The sequence below is a fragment of the Anabrus simplex genome, chromosome 1 (genome assembly GCF_040414725.1).
Source record: "Anabrus simplex isolate iqAnaSimp1 chromosome 1, ASM4041472v1, whole genome shotgun sequence".
Taxonomy (NCBI): Eukaryota; Metazoa; Arthropoda; class Insecta; order Orthoptera; family Tettigoniidae; genus Anabrus; species Anabrus simplex.
Genome location: NC_090265.1, coordinates 1,405,137,044 through 1,405,159,160, shown reverse-complemented (window position 1 = coordinate 1,405,159,160; position 22,117 = coordinate 1,405,137,044). Strand labels below are relative to the sequence as shown.

The 22,117-nt window shown below is 38.2% G+C and overlaps 1 protein-coding gene across 1 annotated transcript in view; it reads left to right on the top strand.

The window, feature by feature from the left end:
- eIF4EHP (eukaryotic translation initiation factor 4E homologous protein) overlaps positions 1-22,117 on the top strand; it is a 149,543-nt gene that overhangs the window by 114,211 nt on the left and 13,215 nt on the right. Inside the window, exon 5 of the mRNA XM_067137858.2 lies at positions 8,554-8,690. Within this exon, the coding sequence (XP_066993959.1) occupies positions 8,554-8,690 (137 nt within the window). The remainder of the gene's footprint in view (positions 1-8,553; positions 8,691-22,117) is intronic.

Sequence of the window (22,117 nt, the reverse complement as noted above, 5' to 3'; positions counted from 1 at the left end):
GGAAATTTAGTGAGATCGAAGTAAAATGCAAGCGCCGGCAGCAAAGTTAAAAAAGATTAAATGGTCTTATAACGTCACTGAAATCCAGATTGGCATAATATCAGAATGCATAGAATCGCGATAGCCATGTAAAAGACCATGAAATGGGACCTGGATTGTTGAGACAAAACAAAAATGACTTCTAAATTGGCAATTCCAAGAGATAGACGTAGATAAGCCAAGAGCCAAAAATATCGTAATAAAACTTCGCAAGGAGAGAAGAAGACTTATCCAAAAGATTATTAATAATAATATTTTTGTAATATATCAAAGGATAAAGAAAAATAAGTAGAGACCACTCTGATTTTCATCAAAAACTACTAAACAAGACGTAGAGAAGACCAGAGCGCTCCATGTAAAGTCAGGCAACTCACCAAAAGAAGAGAAAGATTTAAATTTCACCTTAATATTTGCAATAACCCAGAAGACAAATTCAATCCGCATAAACCTCATTATATATTACAAATACTTGGAAGGTTAATTATCTGAAAGTTAGAAACCAAAGCAAGTCATAGAGGCTAATATTAAATCAATTAAGGCTCAATGAACACCATCAGAATATATTTTCGTGTACTAATTATATGCTATTATTTCATGAACGAGCTTGACGTCATGGAAGAGTTCTAAGAAGACGAGGGAATAGATTGCTCAAGATTACTTAATCCAACCCCAGATGATCGACCGAGACCAAGGATGACGACCGCGGGTTCAACCACCAGTAGCGAGGATCGTATGATGTAGCTGGAGAGGCCAGACCATCCCAAAAAGGCAGAGGAATCAAGATAAGTTTCTTGCTCGTTTAAAATTTACATGTGATTTGGTAGAAAATAATGTAATAGGTTATCTGCAAGTGAAATACAAGCAATGTGCTAGGCGTGATTTTTGAAATTAACCTCTTTGATGTGGAAAGCTCTCATGAACAACTTATATTATAGTAGGAGGTGACCTAGGTATAAATGAATCTCAGTCTTCCCATGGATTTAATGCCATATAAGATTTTTATTACGAGAAGATGTATAGACCCTAAATCATACACTGACTGAGCAAATGTCATGGGATAGCGGAGCACTGATGCACAGGTGTGTTGTCTGCGCACCACACGTCCCCTGTGGCAGCGGCAGTTGTATAGGAGACCTTATGAGCGGTGGCTGTGCATGTGACAGGTGTAACATGGAACGCCGTCGTGAGCTGACACCGTTCGAATGGGGTATGGTGGTCGGTGCCCGACGGATGGGAAGTGCAATTTCAGAAGTGGTGCAGGAATTAGGCTTCACACGATCAATCGTATCCAGAGTGTATCGTGAATGGTTGAATGCGGGTGTCACCGTCCACAACAGACGAACTACTGGCCGTCCAGCCACCCTCGATGACCGTGACCGGCGACATCTGAGACGGATTGTCAATAGTGACAAGACGGGCAACCCTGCAACATATCACGGTTCATTTCAACACAGGCCGTGCTAGACACGTCTCCCAGTGGACAGTCCGTAGGAACATGGGTTCTGTGGAGTATGGGAGCCGGCGCCGCACACGGGTGCCGCTGTTAACCTGGCATCGGGCACAGTGACGCGCATTTGTCGCCAGTCACCAGGGATGGACACTGGAACAGTGGCGTAACGTGATATGGTCGAACGAATCACGATTTCAACTGCACAATGCCAATGGGGGGGCACCGTGTATGGCGCAGACCACATGAAGCGATGGATCCCGCCTGCCTCGAAGGTGTGGTCCAGGGTGCTGGTGTCTCTGTTATAGTCTGGGGTGCATTTTCCTGGTATGGAATGGGCCCCCTAGTTGTTCTGGAAGAGACTTTGAATGGCACACGGTATGTTGAGCTGCTCAGAGACCATCTCTACCCATTTTTGGCCTTCCAGCGCCCAGACTGTACTGCGGTGTTTCAAAATGATAACACGCCGCCACATCGCTCCCACGTCGCCCAAGAATGGTTCCAGGAACATGCAGCGGAGGTTCAACGACTGCCATGGCCACCCAGGAGCCCCGATATGAACTTTATCGATCATATCTGGGATGTCCAGGAACGCAGGCTCCGTGCCATGGATCCTGCACCCACGAACAGACCAGCATTGGTGGCCGCTCTGCAAACGATTTGGTGTCAGCTGCGTCCAGAGGTCTACCAGGGACTTGTCGACTCACTTCCGCGGCGTCTCACTGCAGTTCACAGGGCCAGAGGAAGCCCCACACGCTATTAGGTGACTATCCCATGACATTTGCTAAATCAGTGTACTTAAGAATAATGTAAATGTCATTCTGTATGTTTTGGAGAGGTTATACGTTGTATATTATGAAGATCAGTTACGAAATGTAGTATTAGACAGGACGAAGTATATGCAAATGTGAAAGAAGAGATAGATCCTACATTAATTATGAAGGAGAATAAAAGCAATGTCGTTGAGGGAAAATTGGAAGAGAAAAAATCACACATAGACTTTCACATCATTAACTGCTGCTAAACAGCTGATTTCTTGTACTCATGCGGTACGATCTTGTTATCCACTCTCCCCTTGTCATTAATTGCAATGGGTTAAATCCTATCTTCACATCTTTTTATAAAAGAAAATCTGTAATTTAATACTGTATTTCACTCTTGAAACATCTCAATTTCAGTCTCATGACTAAATTACTTTCTTCGATTACCCTAATGTTTGTTACATTCTTTATTTGATCTGATTTTTATCATGGATGGTAATATCTGCTTAAGCTTCGGACTTCTCAATAAGTTTCTTGTATTATATAGCCAATATTCGCTATCATTAACCTGACATTGATTAAGAACATTATCATATCTAAAATTCAAATACTCAGTTCACGAAACATATCAGCAAGGAACCGTAGCTCTGTCTTGGTCGATTAACCCTATCATAACCTAATATCATAATGTTTGTTCATAGCATAGAGGTTATTATATGACTACATATCATTTCAGTGGGTCTTATTTTAGATACGCCGGAATTATACTAGTATATGTCTTCTTAAGGACAAACATATTACTGTTGACTCTCTGACAGATATAATCCTATAACTTAATAACCATTACATAAATATTCCATTTTTTCTTATATTCTACTCTACTGCTTCATAATCATACACTTCACATTCTTACTATACAATTATGTTAGTCATTATATGCGACTAACCTCTGAATTCAGTGATGTGCTCTGCCATATCTTGAAGTGTATCGCATTCTTACTTAATTTCGGTGTGTAGCGATCACTTACTTAGCCTTTATTTATAACGAGTTGACAACTGCTATCGACCATGTTACTTACATATTTATTACGAAAATATGTTCTCTTCTTTCATTCCTAATTTTCTTTACAGAACAGCAGTTCATGGGTATTACTAATCATCTCCGACACCGCCTTCAAATGTCGACGAGAGAGTTCGCAAGTGCACATAGCGAGAAAACAATACCGAAGGTTGCATTTTGTGTTAAAAGTTTCATTTTTTTATTCAAACAGCGTCACCTAATCTATCTTAACTGTACTATATCTGTGATGAAAACATACTTCAAGCACCAGTAGAGAAATAATAACCTTCTCGCTTTAAATTTACATGCTATTAGCCTTTCTGAAATTTAACCAGATGCGAGAAAATATAAACTAATCTCTGAAATCAATTATGCACTCTGCCATATCTTGAGGTGTATCCCATTCTTACTTAAGGACACTGGGTACTCTTTTATGATGAAAAAATCAATTTATTTTTATTTTGGTCCCATAAAATTCTCAAATGTTTTAGGTCCTGGATCCGATTCCTAGCCGGGTAGGGGATTTTAATCGCGTTTGGTATAAATTCCTCTGAATCGGGGTTTGTGTTTGTCCCAACACTTTATTTTCATGCACACACAACACACTCCACTACAAACCACCACAGAAGCACATACTAATTAATACATCCCTCCACTTAGGTTTGGCACCTGGGAGGGCATCTGGCTATAAAACCGGGCCAAGTTCACCTGTGTGACTCTACCAGTGTGGGATAAGCAATAGAAGAAGAAACTATTTTCAAACCTTGCTACATCTTCAGTTTTCTATATTTACTATATTTATGCAACTAAATCTTTCAATTTACAGGTTTGAATTATAATTTTGCCAAATAACATTCAATTATTTTTGTATAAATTGACTTTTTGTTCCAATTACAAAATTCTTCATTCAAATACATTTTTTCAAATGTTGCTAAACTGTGAATTGGGCTGCAGAGTTATTACATCTTTAATTGAGCAAATGTGTGTACAAATACCCTGTATTCCAACATACCAAAGAAAAACATGCAAGGAACGAAAAAACCTGCACAAAGCCATTCCCCCGGATATTCTCTCGAAGTGGATGGGCAACATCATAGAGGAGTGGTGGAGGGGTTCACTCACTGTCTGGCCACCATACTGTGCACACTGTGAAGACAGAGACACAGAGTTTCGTTGCCACTTCTGTATTTGTTTCCACGCTCTTGTTGGTTTGTTGATTTTACAGATCTGTTCAAATTATTAGACTCAGAAGATAAATTCATGCTTTGAAATACATTTAAGATACCTCTTCATAAACAGGACTTTTCTTGTCAGATTGTTGGTGAACATGTGCAACATCACTTCCCGCACAGTTTATGAATTCATCAAGCTGTTGGCAGCTCTGTTTTGACCTTCAGCAGTTTTGTTTTGGAGGGATAGTCATTCCCTGCTCTATGACTGCAAGTAGCACTTGGATTCTTGCTTCCGACAACAGTGAAAAAGTGTAGTTATGGCCATTGTTGGTGGATTGTACTGTTGCTAGGGAAGTATAACTATCCCTAACCATTAATTTTAAAGTGATCTCATACAGTTTTATTCAATCAGTTGTTTCTTTCCAACTTCTAGTGCTGTGTACCGTATAATCGGATTGTTTTTTGATAATGGGGAAAGGCAAAGACATTTCCCCACGTAAAATTGCAGTTGTCAATACTCTGCTGAGTGAAGGAAGGTATTCACAGAGGCAAATTGCACATAGTGTCTTTAAGTCAAAAATCAGTAAATAGAATTAGTGTAGAATTGAGGCAGAATACAACTTATCATCCAAATAGAGTGGGAAAGTGTGAGCGAAAATCAAATCTTTCTCCACGAGGCATTAGAACACTAAAACATTTGGCTCTTCTCAATAGAAAATGCACTTCTAAGGACTTGAGCATTAAAATGGCAGGTTATGGAGCAGTTGTTCCTCCTGAAAGTGTCCGGAGGATCTTGTGTAGTGAGAACATCAAATCGTGCAGACCAAGGAAGGAAGCGTAGATCACCTCATCAGTGGCACATTCACGTTTGGAATGGGTAAACGAACTTCAGCACTGGTCTGATGAATGGGAGAAAGTGTGTTTTAGTGACGAGTCGTATTTCAGCATTTCTGAAGAATGTTCAAGATATGTACGTCGTCGACGTGGAGAGGAATACAAGTTGGAGTGCATACAACAGACTGTGAAACACCCAACTGCAACGATGGTGTGGGGTGTGATGTCCATCTATGGGCCTGGACGAATTCACATTTCGGAGGGGACAATGAAACAGGACAATTACAAACGGATTCGTGAAGAACAACTCCTTCCTCAGGCCGGTTTGACGATGACTCTTTCATATGATGTAGATGTTGATTCCCATAGGGAACCTAAAATATTTGTCCTGAGTGAGTAAATTTATAATACCAATATAATGGTCCGTTATTGGACATTATTTGATGGCCAGGCAGGCATCTATTTTTTGGAAATGAGACATAGCTCTCATAGTGCATTGCCACTGCTGGTGGCTTCAAATAGCCTATGCAGTGGCCTCCACAGTATGCACTAGCCTTGCGTCTTGGGTGGTGTGCTAAGTCCCAACTGATGAGCCTAACTTAGCACACGAGGGTCAAACGCAGGCAACCAAGAATGAGTTAGCTGGAAAATTTATAATGTCCAATAACGGACCATTATATTGGTATTATAAATTTACTCATTCGGGACAAATATTTTAAATTCCCTATGGGAATCAACATCTGTATTATCTGATGGCCAGGCAGGCATCAATTTTTGGAAATGAGACATAGCTCTCATAGTGCATTGCCACTGCTGGTGGCTTCAAGTAGCCTATGCAGTGGCCTCCACAGTATGCACTAGCCTTGCATCTTGGGTGGAGTGCTAAGTCCCAACTGACGAGCCTAACTTAGCACACGAGGGCGAAACGCAGGCAACCAAGAATGAGTTAGCTGGAAAATTTATAATGTCCAATAACGGACCATTATATTGGTATTATAAATTTACTCATTCAGGACAAATATTTTAGGTTCCCTATGGGAATCAACATCTACATCATTTGATGGCCAGGCAGGCATCTATTTTTTGGAAATGAGACATAGCTCTCATAGTGCATTGGCACTGCTGGTGGCTTCAAATAGCCTATGCAGTGGCCTCCACAGTATGCACTAGCCTTGCGTCTTGGGTGGTGTGCTAAGTCCCAACTAACGAGCCTAACTTAGCACACGAGGGCGAAACGCAGGCAACCTAGAATGAGTTAGCTGGAAAATTTATAATGTCCAATAACGGACCATTATATTGACTCTTTCATATTCATGCACGATAGTGCACCCTGTCATAAGGCCAAACGTGTCACAAAATTTTTAAAGGACAAGGATATCAGCGTTCTTCCATGGCCGGGCAACAGTCCGGACATTAATCCAATGGAAAATGTATGGAGCTTCATGAAACACAAGATGATGAAAAAGAACATAACCAACAAACATCAGCTGATTGCAGAAATAAACAATCTGTGGTATACAGATGTGGAACTGAAGGATATGTGCGTAAATCTTAAGAAAAGCATGCCAAAACGGCTAAAGAGTGTCATTCAATACAAAGGGTACCACACAAAGTACTAAACTGCTCAGTTGTATTCAGGAATTTAATTGTAATGATGTAGTAGTAATTTTGTAGGTTGATTAAGTCTTACATATGAAGTTAAGAAGTTGGTGTGATGAATGACAAAAGTGGGATAGATTAACTAGAGATACCTCCAAACAGCAAACAACTTAAGCAAGGGACTGATGTTATCCTAAAATACTAGTTTTTTTAATATAAATATGTTTTTCAACATGATTTTGGGAAGAGAATTAAAAAAGTGCTTGATCTGCCTGTTGAGTCTAATAATTTGAAGAGATCTGTACATACATTTTCTTTCTTTAAATGTAGTCCTATAATCCCTTCTTACGTAGTGTATACATGATTGGGAAATGTTTTTATGCATATAGTGTTGTGAATCTGAATTCAAGGATGACAGCAGTAATCAGGAAGACGACAGTGAGATGGTAGATTAGATATGGGAATGACATGTGCAATATGTTAGACTACCTCTTTTATGATAATCCTTAATCCTTCATAAGTAAGTATTTTGTATGCATTATTTCATATTTTTCATATTATGTCCTCTGGGTATACCTTTATTAAAACATTATATTTCTTCTAAAATATGGTTTACAGCATGGCAGTAGTAACTAGCTCCATTGACCTCCATGCATTATACTTTCGGTCACTTCATATTTACTTTGTTTTGTTTTTTTAAATTGTAGTGCATTGACAACAGTAACGAGATATTAACATCCGAGGGAGATGGCCATGTGATAAGGGTCGCGTAGCTGTGAGCTTGCAATCGGGAGATACCGTATTGGGTTCAAACCCCAGTGTCAGCAGCCCTGATGATGGTTTTCCATGGTTTCCCATTTTCACACACGGCAAATGCTGGAGCTGTACCTTAAGGTCACAGCCATTTCCTTCTCACTCCTAGCCCTTCTTTCCTATTCCGTCATCGCCACAAGACCTATCAGTGTTGGTGCGACATCAAGCAAACCGTAATAAGAAAATTAGAAATATATATGTATTAACATTAATTGAGAAGCCTGAGAGCAGCTACTTACTGTACACGTTTATGGTAGCATGACAGCCAGTAGTGCACACACTTGTCCTTGATTCCGTATTGTCGGGGAAGATCAGGGAGTGGTGGTGGTGAAACTAGGCAACCATCCTCTATACAGCACTAATAAGAGATTTTAAAAATGGAAGGGATCCGACACTTTGAAAAATGAAGATATCGGCCAAAAAAAAAGACAAAGACCCTGAAGGGCGTGAAAATAAAAGACTCCCTAGGCCTCGATACCTAATAGTGTCGGGGTAGAAAAGACAAGAGTTGACCAAGAGAGGTTGGATAGAATAGATGAAAATGAGGAACCTAGCACAAGTAAGGCAGTGCCAGGACTCGGCTAAGGGCCCCATGGTCGCCAATCCACGCTCCCAAGTTAAGAAGCTTTGGGGCCCCTTTTAGTCGCCTCAATGACAGGAAGATCAGGGAGAGCCGAAGCGAGTGAACTGAACTAGAAAAAGGTTCCTTTGTTTGTTGCAGCTTTATAAAATTTAACACAGTTAGGAAATGTTCATGAGGGCAGAGGCTTAGTGTATTTCCTACTTTAGTGTTTGTGTTTTGTTTTTTACCTTTGCTTTTATTTCCAGGAGGATATAATTTCTGTTTGGAATAAGACAGCATCAGACACTTCTACTACAGGAAGAATACGAGATACGTTACGACGTGTTTTGAATCTTCCCCCAAATACAGTCTTGGATTATAAGACTCACATTGACAGCTTAAAGTGAGTATAGATTTACTCTTTTAATTTTAATTAATTAATAAAATAAAAATGATTTGTTGACTTTTATATATTTCTATTGTTTTTAAGTTTTTAAACTTTCCACAGAAGGCTTCATATTGATTTAAAAGACTGGTGTGAATAAATTAGTACTCCTTACAGTTTTTTGCTACCCTTGTCATCTTTCTGATTAGAATATATAATTTTGGCGATGTTAGGTTGTGTAATACTATAATATATTGACGCATTTTGAACCAGGAACCAGGATCGTCATCAGAGCAATAACAAAGATTTTGTTGGCAACTGTCACTCCATAGTGGCCAGACTCAAGATAGAGAGTCCCTCTTAGAAATATAATTCATTCCAGGGCCTCCAGAGTCAAGGAGAAAGATGTAGACGAGTTAACTATGGAGAGTAGCCATGAACTATACTCAGTATATAGCCGTTCCCTTTGTTAAAATTATTCGGGTGTTTAGCAATTTCTATCGATTCACGAATGATTCCAGATATAAAATGCTTTCCTTTACAAATGACAGAAGTTGCATCAAAAATAATTTGATGGTCATTATGTATGGCATGTTCTGTCACAGCAGACTTCTCTGGCTGGCAGGCATAAGTGCCTGCGATGTTTCTTAACCCTTTTTGCTACCTTCTTACATGTTCAGCCAACATAAACCGATCCACAGGAGCAAGGAATCATATATATTCCACCACAGTTTAAACCAATAGGATCTTTAACAGATCGCAAATACAGTAATTGCCTATGGTGATATTAGGCTTAAAGATGGTCTTGATATTGTGTCTTCTGAGAATATTGCCAATCCTACCCATGACAAATTGTATGTATGGCAAGAAGATATTTTATTTTTCCCACTTAATTTATTCAGGGAGGATGATTACCTAGATGCACTTCCTCTTAAAACAAAAATCACCACCGCCACTTTTAATTTATCCTCCTCACAAACCTCCCTTGCTCAGCTGATAAGGGTGTTAAGCATAGCACGCTTGTGGCGATGATGATGATGATGATGATGATGATGATGATGATGATAATGAGAGGACCCATGGAGATATTATCCTTATTATAAAAAATTACTATCTTAGAACAGTCAACAAACAACGTCACACGCAAACCACAGCGCAGGTGATGGACACGCCTAACTCCACCCCTACACACACGACAACTCCCCCTACCCACCTCTCCATTCCCCCTCACAGCAACAGATACTAACACCAGAAGTACACGCCAAACAGCCAAGCTGTACACTTCTCAACCATTCAACAATAGTAAGTAACTGTTATGTATGCACACACAAGTAGACACTTTCTGAATACCTTTTAAAAAACTTATAAATTAATTTAATTTACTTTTTACAGATAATTATCAAATGTCATAGACCGGAAAAGTGCCACTAACAACAACTGCTTTTATACGCTAGTGTAATCTGCATTTAACGGTTTCAAGATTATCAACAACTTCAGCAGCACACACTCATCTTCAAATCTGTACACATTAACAATATTAGAAAATTTGCAATCTATATAGTGGTTGAACTTTATGTAAATATAATGTAATGATGCAAAATGTCCCATACGAACTTAGCATATATGCGTAATGATACAAGTGTCCCATACGAACTCAATATAAACTTGCAGGAATCTTTATACCCTTCACTTGAATTATAACTAGACATTTGCATCTTGAAGTGTACTTTTACCTTGTGTTCTATTTTAATGTACTTTATATAGTTTATACTTAATAATAGGTCATTTAATACAGGTTTCAGGTTACCTGATATACCATCATTATGAACGTAATACTGTTCACTTTGAAAAATGTCAATTCAGCTTCTGACACATATTCTTTCATTTGACAAGATATAAAGCCTAATACAAAATATTACAAGAGCATAATACAGCTGAACTCAAGCATATCATCTTTTTATGCCTGACGAATTATAATAACAAAAAATGACAAAGTTATTTTAAGAACTTGTTTTAGGCATAGATATCAAGGATAATTTAATAAAAAACCACCTATCCAATACTTTCCACGTTTAATGTGGTTATTATCTACATGATTTTATGTAGACTTATTTGGTCAGGTACATGTTTCACCCATTATTTTGGGCATCTTCAGCCTGTAAACAACCTTTAGGTCAAGGTTTGGGACCTTTTTGACCAATATAAACATACCAATATATACACTATATACAATATATACAAACATAAGTTAATACAGTTAAGTTTTTTGGTCCTAATCTATCTAATATGAAAAATGTCCAAAACTAAAATGGATCTTCTTTTCGGTAAAGAGGATTGCATATCGGGGTTTATGTGACCCCTATATCATATTAAGTTCTTGACGTACCGTGTCTGGTGACAGGATGTGTCGTCAACAATAAGTGGAGATTTGAACTGATTGTTGCTTGTAGGTTGGTCAAGATTGAAAATATAAATTTAAATTAAATGTGTTTTAACTTGGCAGTTCTATTCTGGTTAACTTAAAATGTTCAAAAATAAAAATAAAATGAAACGGATCTTCTCTCTTTTTTTTTTTTTTTTAAATCATAAGTCTTGAGAAAGGGTGATATTAAAACTGGGGCTTATTTGACCCACGATTTTCATTTTCATGTTCCTGACGTAACTAATATTTAAATGTGTTGTCATGCACAAGTGGAGATTTAAAAGCCGATTGTTGTAGGTAGACTGGTCAAGAACGTTGTGAATGAAACTGTTAGCGTCTTGACTTTGTGTCTCATGTAACGTCAAGGAATTGACAAGAGTACAATACTAAGCTGTTTCATAGTTTTAGGCTGCTGCTTAATTGAGAAGAAACTCCTAGACACTTGATACAGTCTTGTGTGAAAATTGCTCCCGTTGATGTGTTGCTTGGTCTTTGGGAGGGATCTTATTTTATCTTAAGCAACAGCTTTTTCTCTTTCAATGGAAAGTTTTACCAACAAAAAGGCTTAGCGATGGGCGACCCTCTTTCTGGCATCTTAGCAGACATTTATATGGACACAACAGAACACACAAAAATTATAACACAAATAAAAGGCGTATGTTTATGGCTGAGATTTGTAGACGATACTTTCATAATTTTTGACAAAAATGTCACTAATAGTGACGAGATCTTGGAGTCCCTAAACAAAATTGACCCCAATGTTAAGTTTACTAAAGAGGATGAGGTTAGGAACTCATTAAACTTTTTGGACTTGACTATTACACGCGGACATAATACCTTCGATTTTCGAATATACAGGAAACCTACACACTCTCCCTTAACTATTATGAATTCATCCCTACACCCCAAGTCCCAAAAACAAGCCTCTTTCTATAATTTAATTTATAGAGCTTTAAAAATTCCTCTTTCTCCCAACAATTTAAAAATTGAACTGAAGTACATAAGGCAATTTGCTCAACTCAACGGGTTTAAAATAGATATGGTCAACCGTTTGATTAATAAAATCAAAATTAAATTGTCCACTAACCTCGTCCCAGAAAAACCTAAAAAAAACTAGTTTCGCCACATTTACATATAACAACCCAGCCGTCCATCAGATCGCAAATACTTTAAAGAAGCACAATATCAATATAGCCTTCAGGACAGTTAACACCAATCGAAACATATTTTTTAACCACAACAAGGTCAATCACAATAGCAACAATGTGATTTTTCTTATATCGGACAGACTGGCCGGAGCTTTAACACGAGATATCTGGAACATTATAACGCTCAAAAACACAATAAGTACTCAGCGATGAGCCAACATATGAGAGAAATGGGCCATCACTTTACATCCATAGAGAAAGATCTTACCATCATTAGAAGCATAGGTAAAGGGAAATTAATGAATGTACTGGAAAACCTACACATCTTTTTAGACCAAACCTACAATAAAAATAAAAATCTCAACGACGTCAATGAGATTAAAAATCCTTTGTACGAATTAACACCTAGATTAATTAATATTGTGAATTCAGATCAAAACAAAATCCCTCAATTATTTAAATCTCCACACTCAAATGCTCCATCCACCATGCCAAAAGTTAAACCCGCCCATATTGCTTCTAGAAACTCCCCTCTAGCAACAGCACACGCCCATAGACCAGCCTACCCCCACTCTCCCTCCATTCCCCGCCCCTCCATTACCGCACCAGTACAACACCAGGAGTAGAAATGGTGATAAGACAGGCGCTGCCGGAACAGACAGGTCCATCAAGTATTAATTGAACAAGTAAGTCATTTTACAGTTAAGAGGTGTTAATTTAATACATTTTATCACAACGCATGCTCTAAATTTTTAATTCAAAATTATTTTTCTACTTCATTACAGATATTCATAAGATCCCTCCCAAAGACCAAGCAACACATCAACGGGAGCAATTTTCACACAAGACTGTATCAAGTGTCTTAGGAGTTTCTTCTCAATTAAGCAGCAGCCTAAAACTATGAAACAGCTTAATATTGCACTCTTGTCAATTCCTTGACGTTACATGAGACACAAAGTCAAGACGCTAACAGTTTCATTCACAACGTTCTTGACCAGTCTACCTACAACAATCGGCTTTTAAATCTCCACTTGTGCATGACAACACATTTAAATATTAGTTACATCAGGAACATGAAAATGAAAATCGTGGGTCAAATAAGCCCCAGTTTTAATATCACCCTTTCTCAAGACTTATGATTTAAAAAAAAAAAAAAAGAGAGAAGATCCGTTTCATTTTATTTTTATTTTTGAACATTTTAAGTTAACCAGAATAGAACTGCCAAGTTAAAACACATTTAATTTAAATTTATATTTTCAATCTTGACCAACCTACAAGCAACAATCAGTTCAAATCTCCACTTATTGTTGACGACACATCCTGTCACCAGACACGGTACGTCAAGAACTTAATATGATATAGGGGTCACATAAACCCCGATATGCAATCCTCTTTACCGAAAAGAAGATCCATTTTAGTTTTGGACATTTTTCATATTAGATAAATTAGGACCAAAAAAACTTAACTGTATTAACTTATGTTTGTATATATTGTATATAGTGTATATATTGGTATGTTTATATTGGTCAAAAAGGTCCCAAACCTTGACCTAAAGGTTGTTTACAGGCTGAAGATGCCCAAAATAATGGGTGAAACATGTACCTGACCAAATAAGTCTACATAAAATCATGTAGATAATAACCACATTAAACGTGGAAAGTATTGAATAGGTGGTTTTTTTATTAAATTATCCTTGATATCTATGCCTAACGTCATCTTCAATACGGAACAATAATGAGAGTTGTTACTTGGAACTTGTTTTACCCGTTAAACTTGGACGGTAATAGTATATATGTACATAGCAAAGTGTTTTATTATCATGTATTGTGATCTTTTTAATGTGTTTAAATAGTTATCATTTTAATATGTGTACTAAGTCTTCAAACAAACTTAACATATAAACATTAGACTAACCACTCTGAAACATGACTACTTAATGTCAGTCAAATAAAAAAAAAAAAAAATAATAATTCTATTAGCAAGGCACAACACTTAAGAATATGTAATGTAATGTAAATGTGTAAGACAGCTGAAGAAGACTTTGTGAGGAGTCGAAACCGGTTCTGTTATTAAGAAATTTAATAAATAAGTATTGATCAGGTGGATCTTTCTTTTCTTTCTATGATATATGGTAGATATCAATACGGAACATAATGAAATTAATTAATCAAGATATCACCAGGAGAGACATGCAGATTTGATAAACTGCAATGAATTCCTGATGGATGCCCCATTACCTATGTATTTGGCCAGGCTGTATGTAGGGGAACACAGTCTTTATGGACCTGGAAATACGTCAACATATTATACAGTGCGTTCTATTACAGCGGGCGCCGGGAGAAACCTTAACATTAAAAATTAAATAATTGAAGTTCAACCAATTCAATACATAAAAGAAAGAAAAGTAGTAATTACATTCTTATTTAAATGGGACCGGTTTCGACCCTAGTCCAGGTCATCGTCAGCCGTAAAAACAAGTAGGCGAAATCACACAGTGTTTATGAATATTGGAGAAATGGGTCAGTTTCACACTCTGTCAGGCACTAGCCACTTGCGGGCTTGAGACATGCCAGTCAGAAGCATCGCGTGCCAGCACTAGCTATGCTGTCGGGCGGGAATCAGCTTTCTGTGTGCTTCCACTGTCTAGATTACAGTGCTACCAAGACACATTAAGTAAATAATTAGTCTACGCAGTACTTACCTTGTTATAGGCGATGTTTGAAGTGATGTCCGTCTGATGCCACACAGTTCTGACATCGTTTAATAAAATTACGGTTCACACAGGTAAGTTCTTGTATGGTAATTTTCCGAATTTCTGTTGTTATATTCTCCTTCAATTCACCTATGTTGTGCGAATTATTCCTGTAAACATTATTCTTAGTGTTCACCACAAATAGAAATCACACACTGTGAGGTCGGGGGAACGTGGCGGCCTTAAACCCTGAGAAATTATCCTTTCTCCAAATACGTCAGTCAATTCATTCATGGATTCATGAGCTGTATGGGCTGGTGCGGAATCTTGTTGGAAATACCCATCAATTTTTTCCTCATCTGATACCATTTGAAAAAACAGCATGAGTAATAAAGTGCGATATCTTTGTACCTTTATTGTATCCTTTAAAAAATGGGCCCAGTAATTTGCTTCGCGGTAACTGCACACCAAACACCAATTTTTGCATCATGCAATGGAACCTCATGAATTGAATGGGGATTATGTGTACTCCAAAACAGATTGTTCTGTGAGGCAACATGTCCTCATAGATGAAACCACGCCTCATCAGAAAGAAATTATTAAATGAGGATCCACACTACCATCCACAATACTTTGTAACATCCAATTACCCTAGGCCGTAATTGATGCACGATATGCACTCTGTATGATTTTCAGTTTTAGAAGTCTAGTGGCAATAAAAATGGATGTTTTTGAAACACTGACTTTCTGTGAATCATGTCTTAGATATTTATTCTGAGAGCATGTGAATGATGCACTGATTTCACCAATTTAGTCCTCCGTCAATACTCTTCATTTTCGCTTAGGAATTGAAGCATTTAGTGATCCTCTTGTCCATAGTTTGTTAACAAGTTGTCTAACAGTTTCTCTACCCGGAGTTGGAGCACATGGATATTTCACTGCAAATTGTCTGTGCACCTCTCTACATGACTGTTTTTATATATGTATCATACATAAAAACTGTTCAAGCGGATATTTAGCCTGTTGCATTTCTAACCACTGCGTTACACACACGCTGCACTGCTGGCTGGCTTGCAACTTCCGCCTACTCGACCTTGACTAGTGCTTCTCAAGCCCGCCCGTGGCTAGCAAGGTTTCTCTCTGCCCTACCCATAAGCAAACGCACTGTAGTATTACAAGAAGTAACATCCCCAAATGTCATTTAGTGGTCGTGAAAGTCTTAAGATTAGAATATATAAATTTGAAATTGTCACTGTGTCAGAACTAATGCAAGCAATAAAACTAGAAATTACCTGAAAAGAATACATTTAATTAGCGGAATACTCATGACAGGAAAACATTCAATCAATAATGTTATAAAATGAAATATATTTTATCAGGTAAATTCTGCTATTAATTTTACGTTTTCTTGTAATGTATTTTATAGTTTTGTTGAAATTGAAAAGAAAAGACTTCCACTATAAAAAATTGTGATACGAATTTACCCAAAATAAGTCATTTTCACTATTAGTTTTTTAAAAATGCAAGTAACCACTAGTAAGCACTAGGAGAGGTCCAATTTACTCAGTGGTAAGGCAAATGTTTAAGGCCTGTGAGTGAAGAACTACCAAAGCTGAATGCTCACCTAAAGTTCCACTAATGGCCAGTTTCTGATACACCACGGTTACCTACAAGTTACCTAATTGTGCTTGTAACTTTAAATGCGCTCTTAACTTTAATGAGTTTCTAGAAACTTAAATCCAGATTTTTAAGCTCTGGTAGTAAACAGTACAGATATCATCACATTTAGTATCTTTTACATAAAATCAACTTCATGGTCCGTATCGCACTTTAACAGATTCACAACTAAGTATTTTTTATTTTCCACCTTGTCGATACATTTGTTGCTTTTGGCAACTTATTGGTTAAAAGTGATACATGTTTCGTATATTATTAACATCTTCAGCCACATAACACTGTTTAGATGAAAAATTCATATATAGACAAAGTATCAATGCTTTGAGAGAAAGTGTCCTTATAAATAGTGTAAGAAGATTAAATGTCAACATTGTCATTTAATCTTGGTAATATCTGGTTACTTTTACTAGCAGAAGTTTTCCATAATGAAAACTGTTTGGCAAACATGTACAATGTCATCTCAATAATTTTGATTCAGCATGTGGTAATCTCTCATAATACGAATATATGTACGTTCTAATAATGCAAAAATTAGATATATTTCCCCTTCTTTTGTATTCACAGTACGCAGACATCATCTTAAATTTCACCTTGATCGTTGTCGTTTGTAAAATTATACAAATACACCACAATTACCAAACAGATCTCTTTTCACTGATCCAGAACACAACAAGCGTAAACAAAAATAATCATATACAGTGAAACTCTGTTAAGAAGTTTTTCAAGGGACAAAAAAAAAAAAAAAAAAAAAAAAAAAAAAAAAAAAAAAAAAAAAAAAAAAAAAATGTGTTAAGCAGGAAACTTCTTAAAAGGGATAATGCCCGAAAACTTGTTCTGTACTTTGAAATACTTGTGAAACACACAGTCAACAGATTTCCTTGTTTGTGAACAATACCAAAATAAGCTGATATATAAGAGCTGCTAAAAGAAAGCCACAATATAAATATTAGATTATCATGACATGTATTTTTAGAAAGTAAAATAATTGAACATACTGTATTATAAAAATACTTGATAAGAGAAGAGAACATATTACTGTATATAAAACCTTGCACAAAAAATAAGAACTACTAAGAACATTAAAACGGTAGATGCTAACCATACAGTATGTAAATTGCACACTACCTTTAGACATTAAATACATTTCCAAACACAAAAGTATAGGCTCCTACTTGGAAAAGAAATTGTCCAGGGTTGACTGTTTTAGGTTTTTACTGCTTTCTTGAAGTATTAACATCTCCATTTCCCACATTGCCTTCCATGTGTTCTGAGGCACACTGACTGAACCTTCCATAAACTGCCTCAGTTTTTCAAGGCAGATGCTTGCCTCACTGCAAGATGGTCTTGGGGGATTCTCTTCCTCAACCTCCTCCTCCTCTTCTCCTTCAGTCTCCTCATCTCCTGCCTGAATTTCCTTGCAGATCTCATCGATGGTCTGCTCCTTGCAAGTGATTACCATATCATCAATGGCAGTGAAGTTGTCGAAACTACTGGTGATCTCCATCTTCTCCTGTGTAGTTTTCCAGCGCCCTGGCTCTTCATCACCAACTTTCATAACAATGCTGTTGGTACCACCACCGAAACCTGCTTTCTTGAAGCAATTTGCTATTATTACAGGCTATACTGAATCCCGTGATGAGGCATTGAAATGCTTTGTGTCCAAAAGAAATGGTTTGTAGATGGATTTGCCTGCTTCCATGTGTAGCAGCAACTGATTTTCGGTACCTCTGCTTCAATATCTTAACGATTCCTTGGTCCATGGGCTGTAGTACCGATTTAGTATTCGGTAGGAAAAATTCTACCTTGATGTTCCTTAAATGGGGCCACTCCTTGGGATGAGCAGGGCAGTGGTTCATAAACACCACAATCTTCCTGTTCTGGCTCCCCATTTTGGCATCTAATGCCTGCATATACTCTTCAAACAGGGAACTTGTCATCCAAGCTGACTTGTTGCTGGTGTACTTGCATGGTAAAGTCCTGATATTTTTGAAACAACATGGCTTTCTAGACTTCCCTATCATCAGTAAAGGTAGTTTTTCGGTTTCTTCCATATTACCACCAACCAGTACCGTAACTCGCAGTTTACTTAATTTTGCCCCATGGCAAGATTCTCCCTTCAAAAGTAGAGATTTATCCGGGATAAGCTGGTAAAAAAGTGCGAATTCATCGAGATTTAATACATTGCAAGGTTTGTAACTGCTTATTTTAGCAAGCAGAACTGTTTCCTTCCACACTCCCCTTTCCTCCGCACTTACACTCTCTGCTTCGCTACAAATTGTTCTGTAAATGTTATGGCTCGATTTTTAAGTAAAATGTACGTTTAATTTGCACACAATTTCTTCGGCTTTCTCCTTCACAATAGTCCCACTTAAAAGTATGTTTAAACTTTGCTGTTGTTTAAACCATATTAGCAGAGCTTGTTCTACTTCATCGTACTTTCCAGATTTAACTTTCTTGCAGTTTGCTGAAGTATTCCCTACAGAAGCCAAGATCTCTTCTTTCTTCGCTATAATGCCGTTCAAAGTATACAGCGGCATCCCCAGCTCCTTTGCCAAAGCAGCACGGAAAAGTGTAGATGACTCCACTTTCCTTATAATCTCCACTTTGTTTTTAATTGTTGGTGCCTTTCGCTTTATCACTTTCCTCCGAGTTCCGCTCATTTTCACTTAAAATGTTTGTACGTTGATATTACAAGTACGTACGACTAACTTCACTGACTCCTATTCACACTAATTACGACGCTACACTACGCTTGGCAATCCGTAGCTTAGGCTTACAAGACGAAAAGACAAGACGTGTACTACAGTTTGTTAGCATGTGCTTTCAATCTTCCTCACACCCGACACCTGCTTCAAGTTAACGGCAGCAAATGGGAAATCCAGCAACTTATTCATAGAGATTCTTAGAACCTATTCATAGGCCTATATCGCCCCTGCATTCCTACTGGTTGTCACGGCAACGGGCGTAGTTTCTGGCTGTTTCGCAAGTACCGCATGGACAAGCTGGTACTGAGTTTATTTTCCTGCTTTAATCCTCTTCATGCTATAGGTAATGAAGAAAAGAAACGCAGGTTCAAAGTTGCAGAAATGAGTGCATGGGAAGGTATTGGGGCATTACGTGCGAGTGATAAAGGCGCAGTAGCAAAACTAGCACATCTAAACGTAAACAGTTTCTTTCCCCGTGAGAATTTTCTTTGATATCTCCTCATCTTTGTGCAACGTTCTAATAATGCGCTGTAATAATTACGAGTGACACGATAATACAATGATTAGCTCGTATAAAGAAAAAATTAAAAAATAACTTTCAATTTTATGCCAACACATGGTATCACAATACCTCTGTGTCAGGCCCCATCCCACCAACACCCAGCTGTTTATCAACATTCGTTCTACTTCGTAGACGATCAGGATTTTTCGGCCGGCTGTTTGGTGGCATAATATGTATCAGCTGGCAAGTCGGCTGTTTCCTGCATAGAGTCAGGAAGTTTCTTTGTTTCGTAATAGTTTATTCACCTAACTAATTATGGACACGGAAAATCATATCAGTTTATTTCCAAAACGTAATTTCCTCTACGACAAGACTCATAAGTATTATTGCAACAACAACAATGTAAGAGAGAATGCCTGGAAGGAAATAAGCAAGGGAATGAAAAATCAAACAGGTTAGAATATTCAAGTTTTTGGTAGATTAGGCTTGTATGGTACTTAGTTTATTTTGCAATTATTGTTGACCTTATGTTTGTGGGTTACTGTAGTCACGTCCTAGTTCGTGAACCATGGGCAATGGCTGAGTGGCCTAGTAAGTGGTCCTGAGAGTCGGGATACCAGTTGCTGTGGAATGGGAGTGGGCATCTCGGACATATTCTGAGTCGTGGCCCTCCTTGTGCTCAGGCGGCTAGGACTATACAATTCACCGGTGGTCCGTAACCCGTTAGAGGAGAGATCCTCACTTGGACTATGTGCAAGTAGGGCAGCATCCTGCTTCATGAATTTACCGAGCTCAGAACACTTTAAGCAAGCCTCGGACCTATGGGAGTAATGGAGTCCCACTCCCATTTGACAGGCGAGGGACTCCTTGGAAACAACTTGGCGAACGAAATGGAATTCGATGGGGAGCTATCAATATTAATGGGGCTCATGGAAGAAAGAAGGTAGAACTGGCTGAATCAGCAAAGAGGATGCATCTGGATGTGCTAGGAGTAAGTGATATTCGGGTAAGGGGAGATAATAAGGAAGAGATAGGAGATTATAAAGTGTACTTCACGGGTGTTAGAAAGGGAAGGGCCGAGTCTGGGGTAGGGATCTTTATCAGGAATACCATTGCACGCAACATAGTTTCTGTTAGGCACGTAAGTGAGCGAATGATGTGGGTAGATTTGTCAGTGGGAGGAATTAGGACAAGAATTGTGTCCGTGTATTCACCATGTGAGGATGCAGATGAGGATGAAGTTGACAAGTTTTATGAAGCATTGAGTGACATCGTGGTCAGGGTGAACAGCAAGGATAGAATAGTGCTAATGGGCGATTTCAATGCGAGAGTTGGGAATAGAACTGAAGGATACGAAAGGGTGATTGGTAAATGTGGGGAAGATATGGAAGCTAATAGGAATGGAAAGCGTTTGCTGGACTTCTGTGCTAGTATGAGTTTAGCTGTTACGAATACATTCTTCAAGCATAAGGCTATTCACCGCTACACATCGGAGGCTAGGGGTACCAGATCCATAATAGACTATATCTTAACAGACTTTGAATTCAGGAAATCTGTTAGGAATGTACGAGTTTTTCGTGGATTTTTTGATGATACAGACCACTATCTGATCTGTAGTGAACTAAGTATCTCTAGGCCTATGGTAGAGAAAGTGAAATCTGTCTGCAAACGAATAAGAGTAGAAAATCTCCAGGATGAGGAAATTAGACAGAAGTACATGGATATGATGAAGTTTCGAACAGTAGACAGTAAGCAGATTCAGGATATAGAAAGTGAATGGGTGGCATACAGGGATGCTGTAGTAGAAACAGCAAGGGAATGCCTAGGAACAACTGTGTGTAAAGATGGGAAAAGGCGAACATCTTGGTGGAATGATGAAGTGAGAGGAGCCTGTAAACGTAAAAAGAAGGCTTATCAGAAAAGGCTCCAAACAAGGGCCGAGGCAGACAGGGATTTGTACGTAGATGAAAGAAACAGAGCGAAGCAAATAGTTGTTGAATCCAAAAAGAAGTCATGGGAAGATTTTGGTAATAACCTGGAAAGGCTAGGTCAGGCAGCAGGGAAACCTTTCTGGACAGTAATAAAGAATCTTAGGAAGGGAGAGAAAAAGGAAATGAACAGTGTTTTGAGTAATACAGGTGAACTCATAGTAGATCCCAGGGAATCAACTGGAGAGGTGGAGGGAATATTTTGAACATCTTCTCAATGTAAAAGGAAATCATCCTGGTGGTGTTGCAAATGGCCAAGCTCATGGGGAGGAGGAAAATGATGTTGGTGAAATTATGCTTGAGGAAGTGGA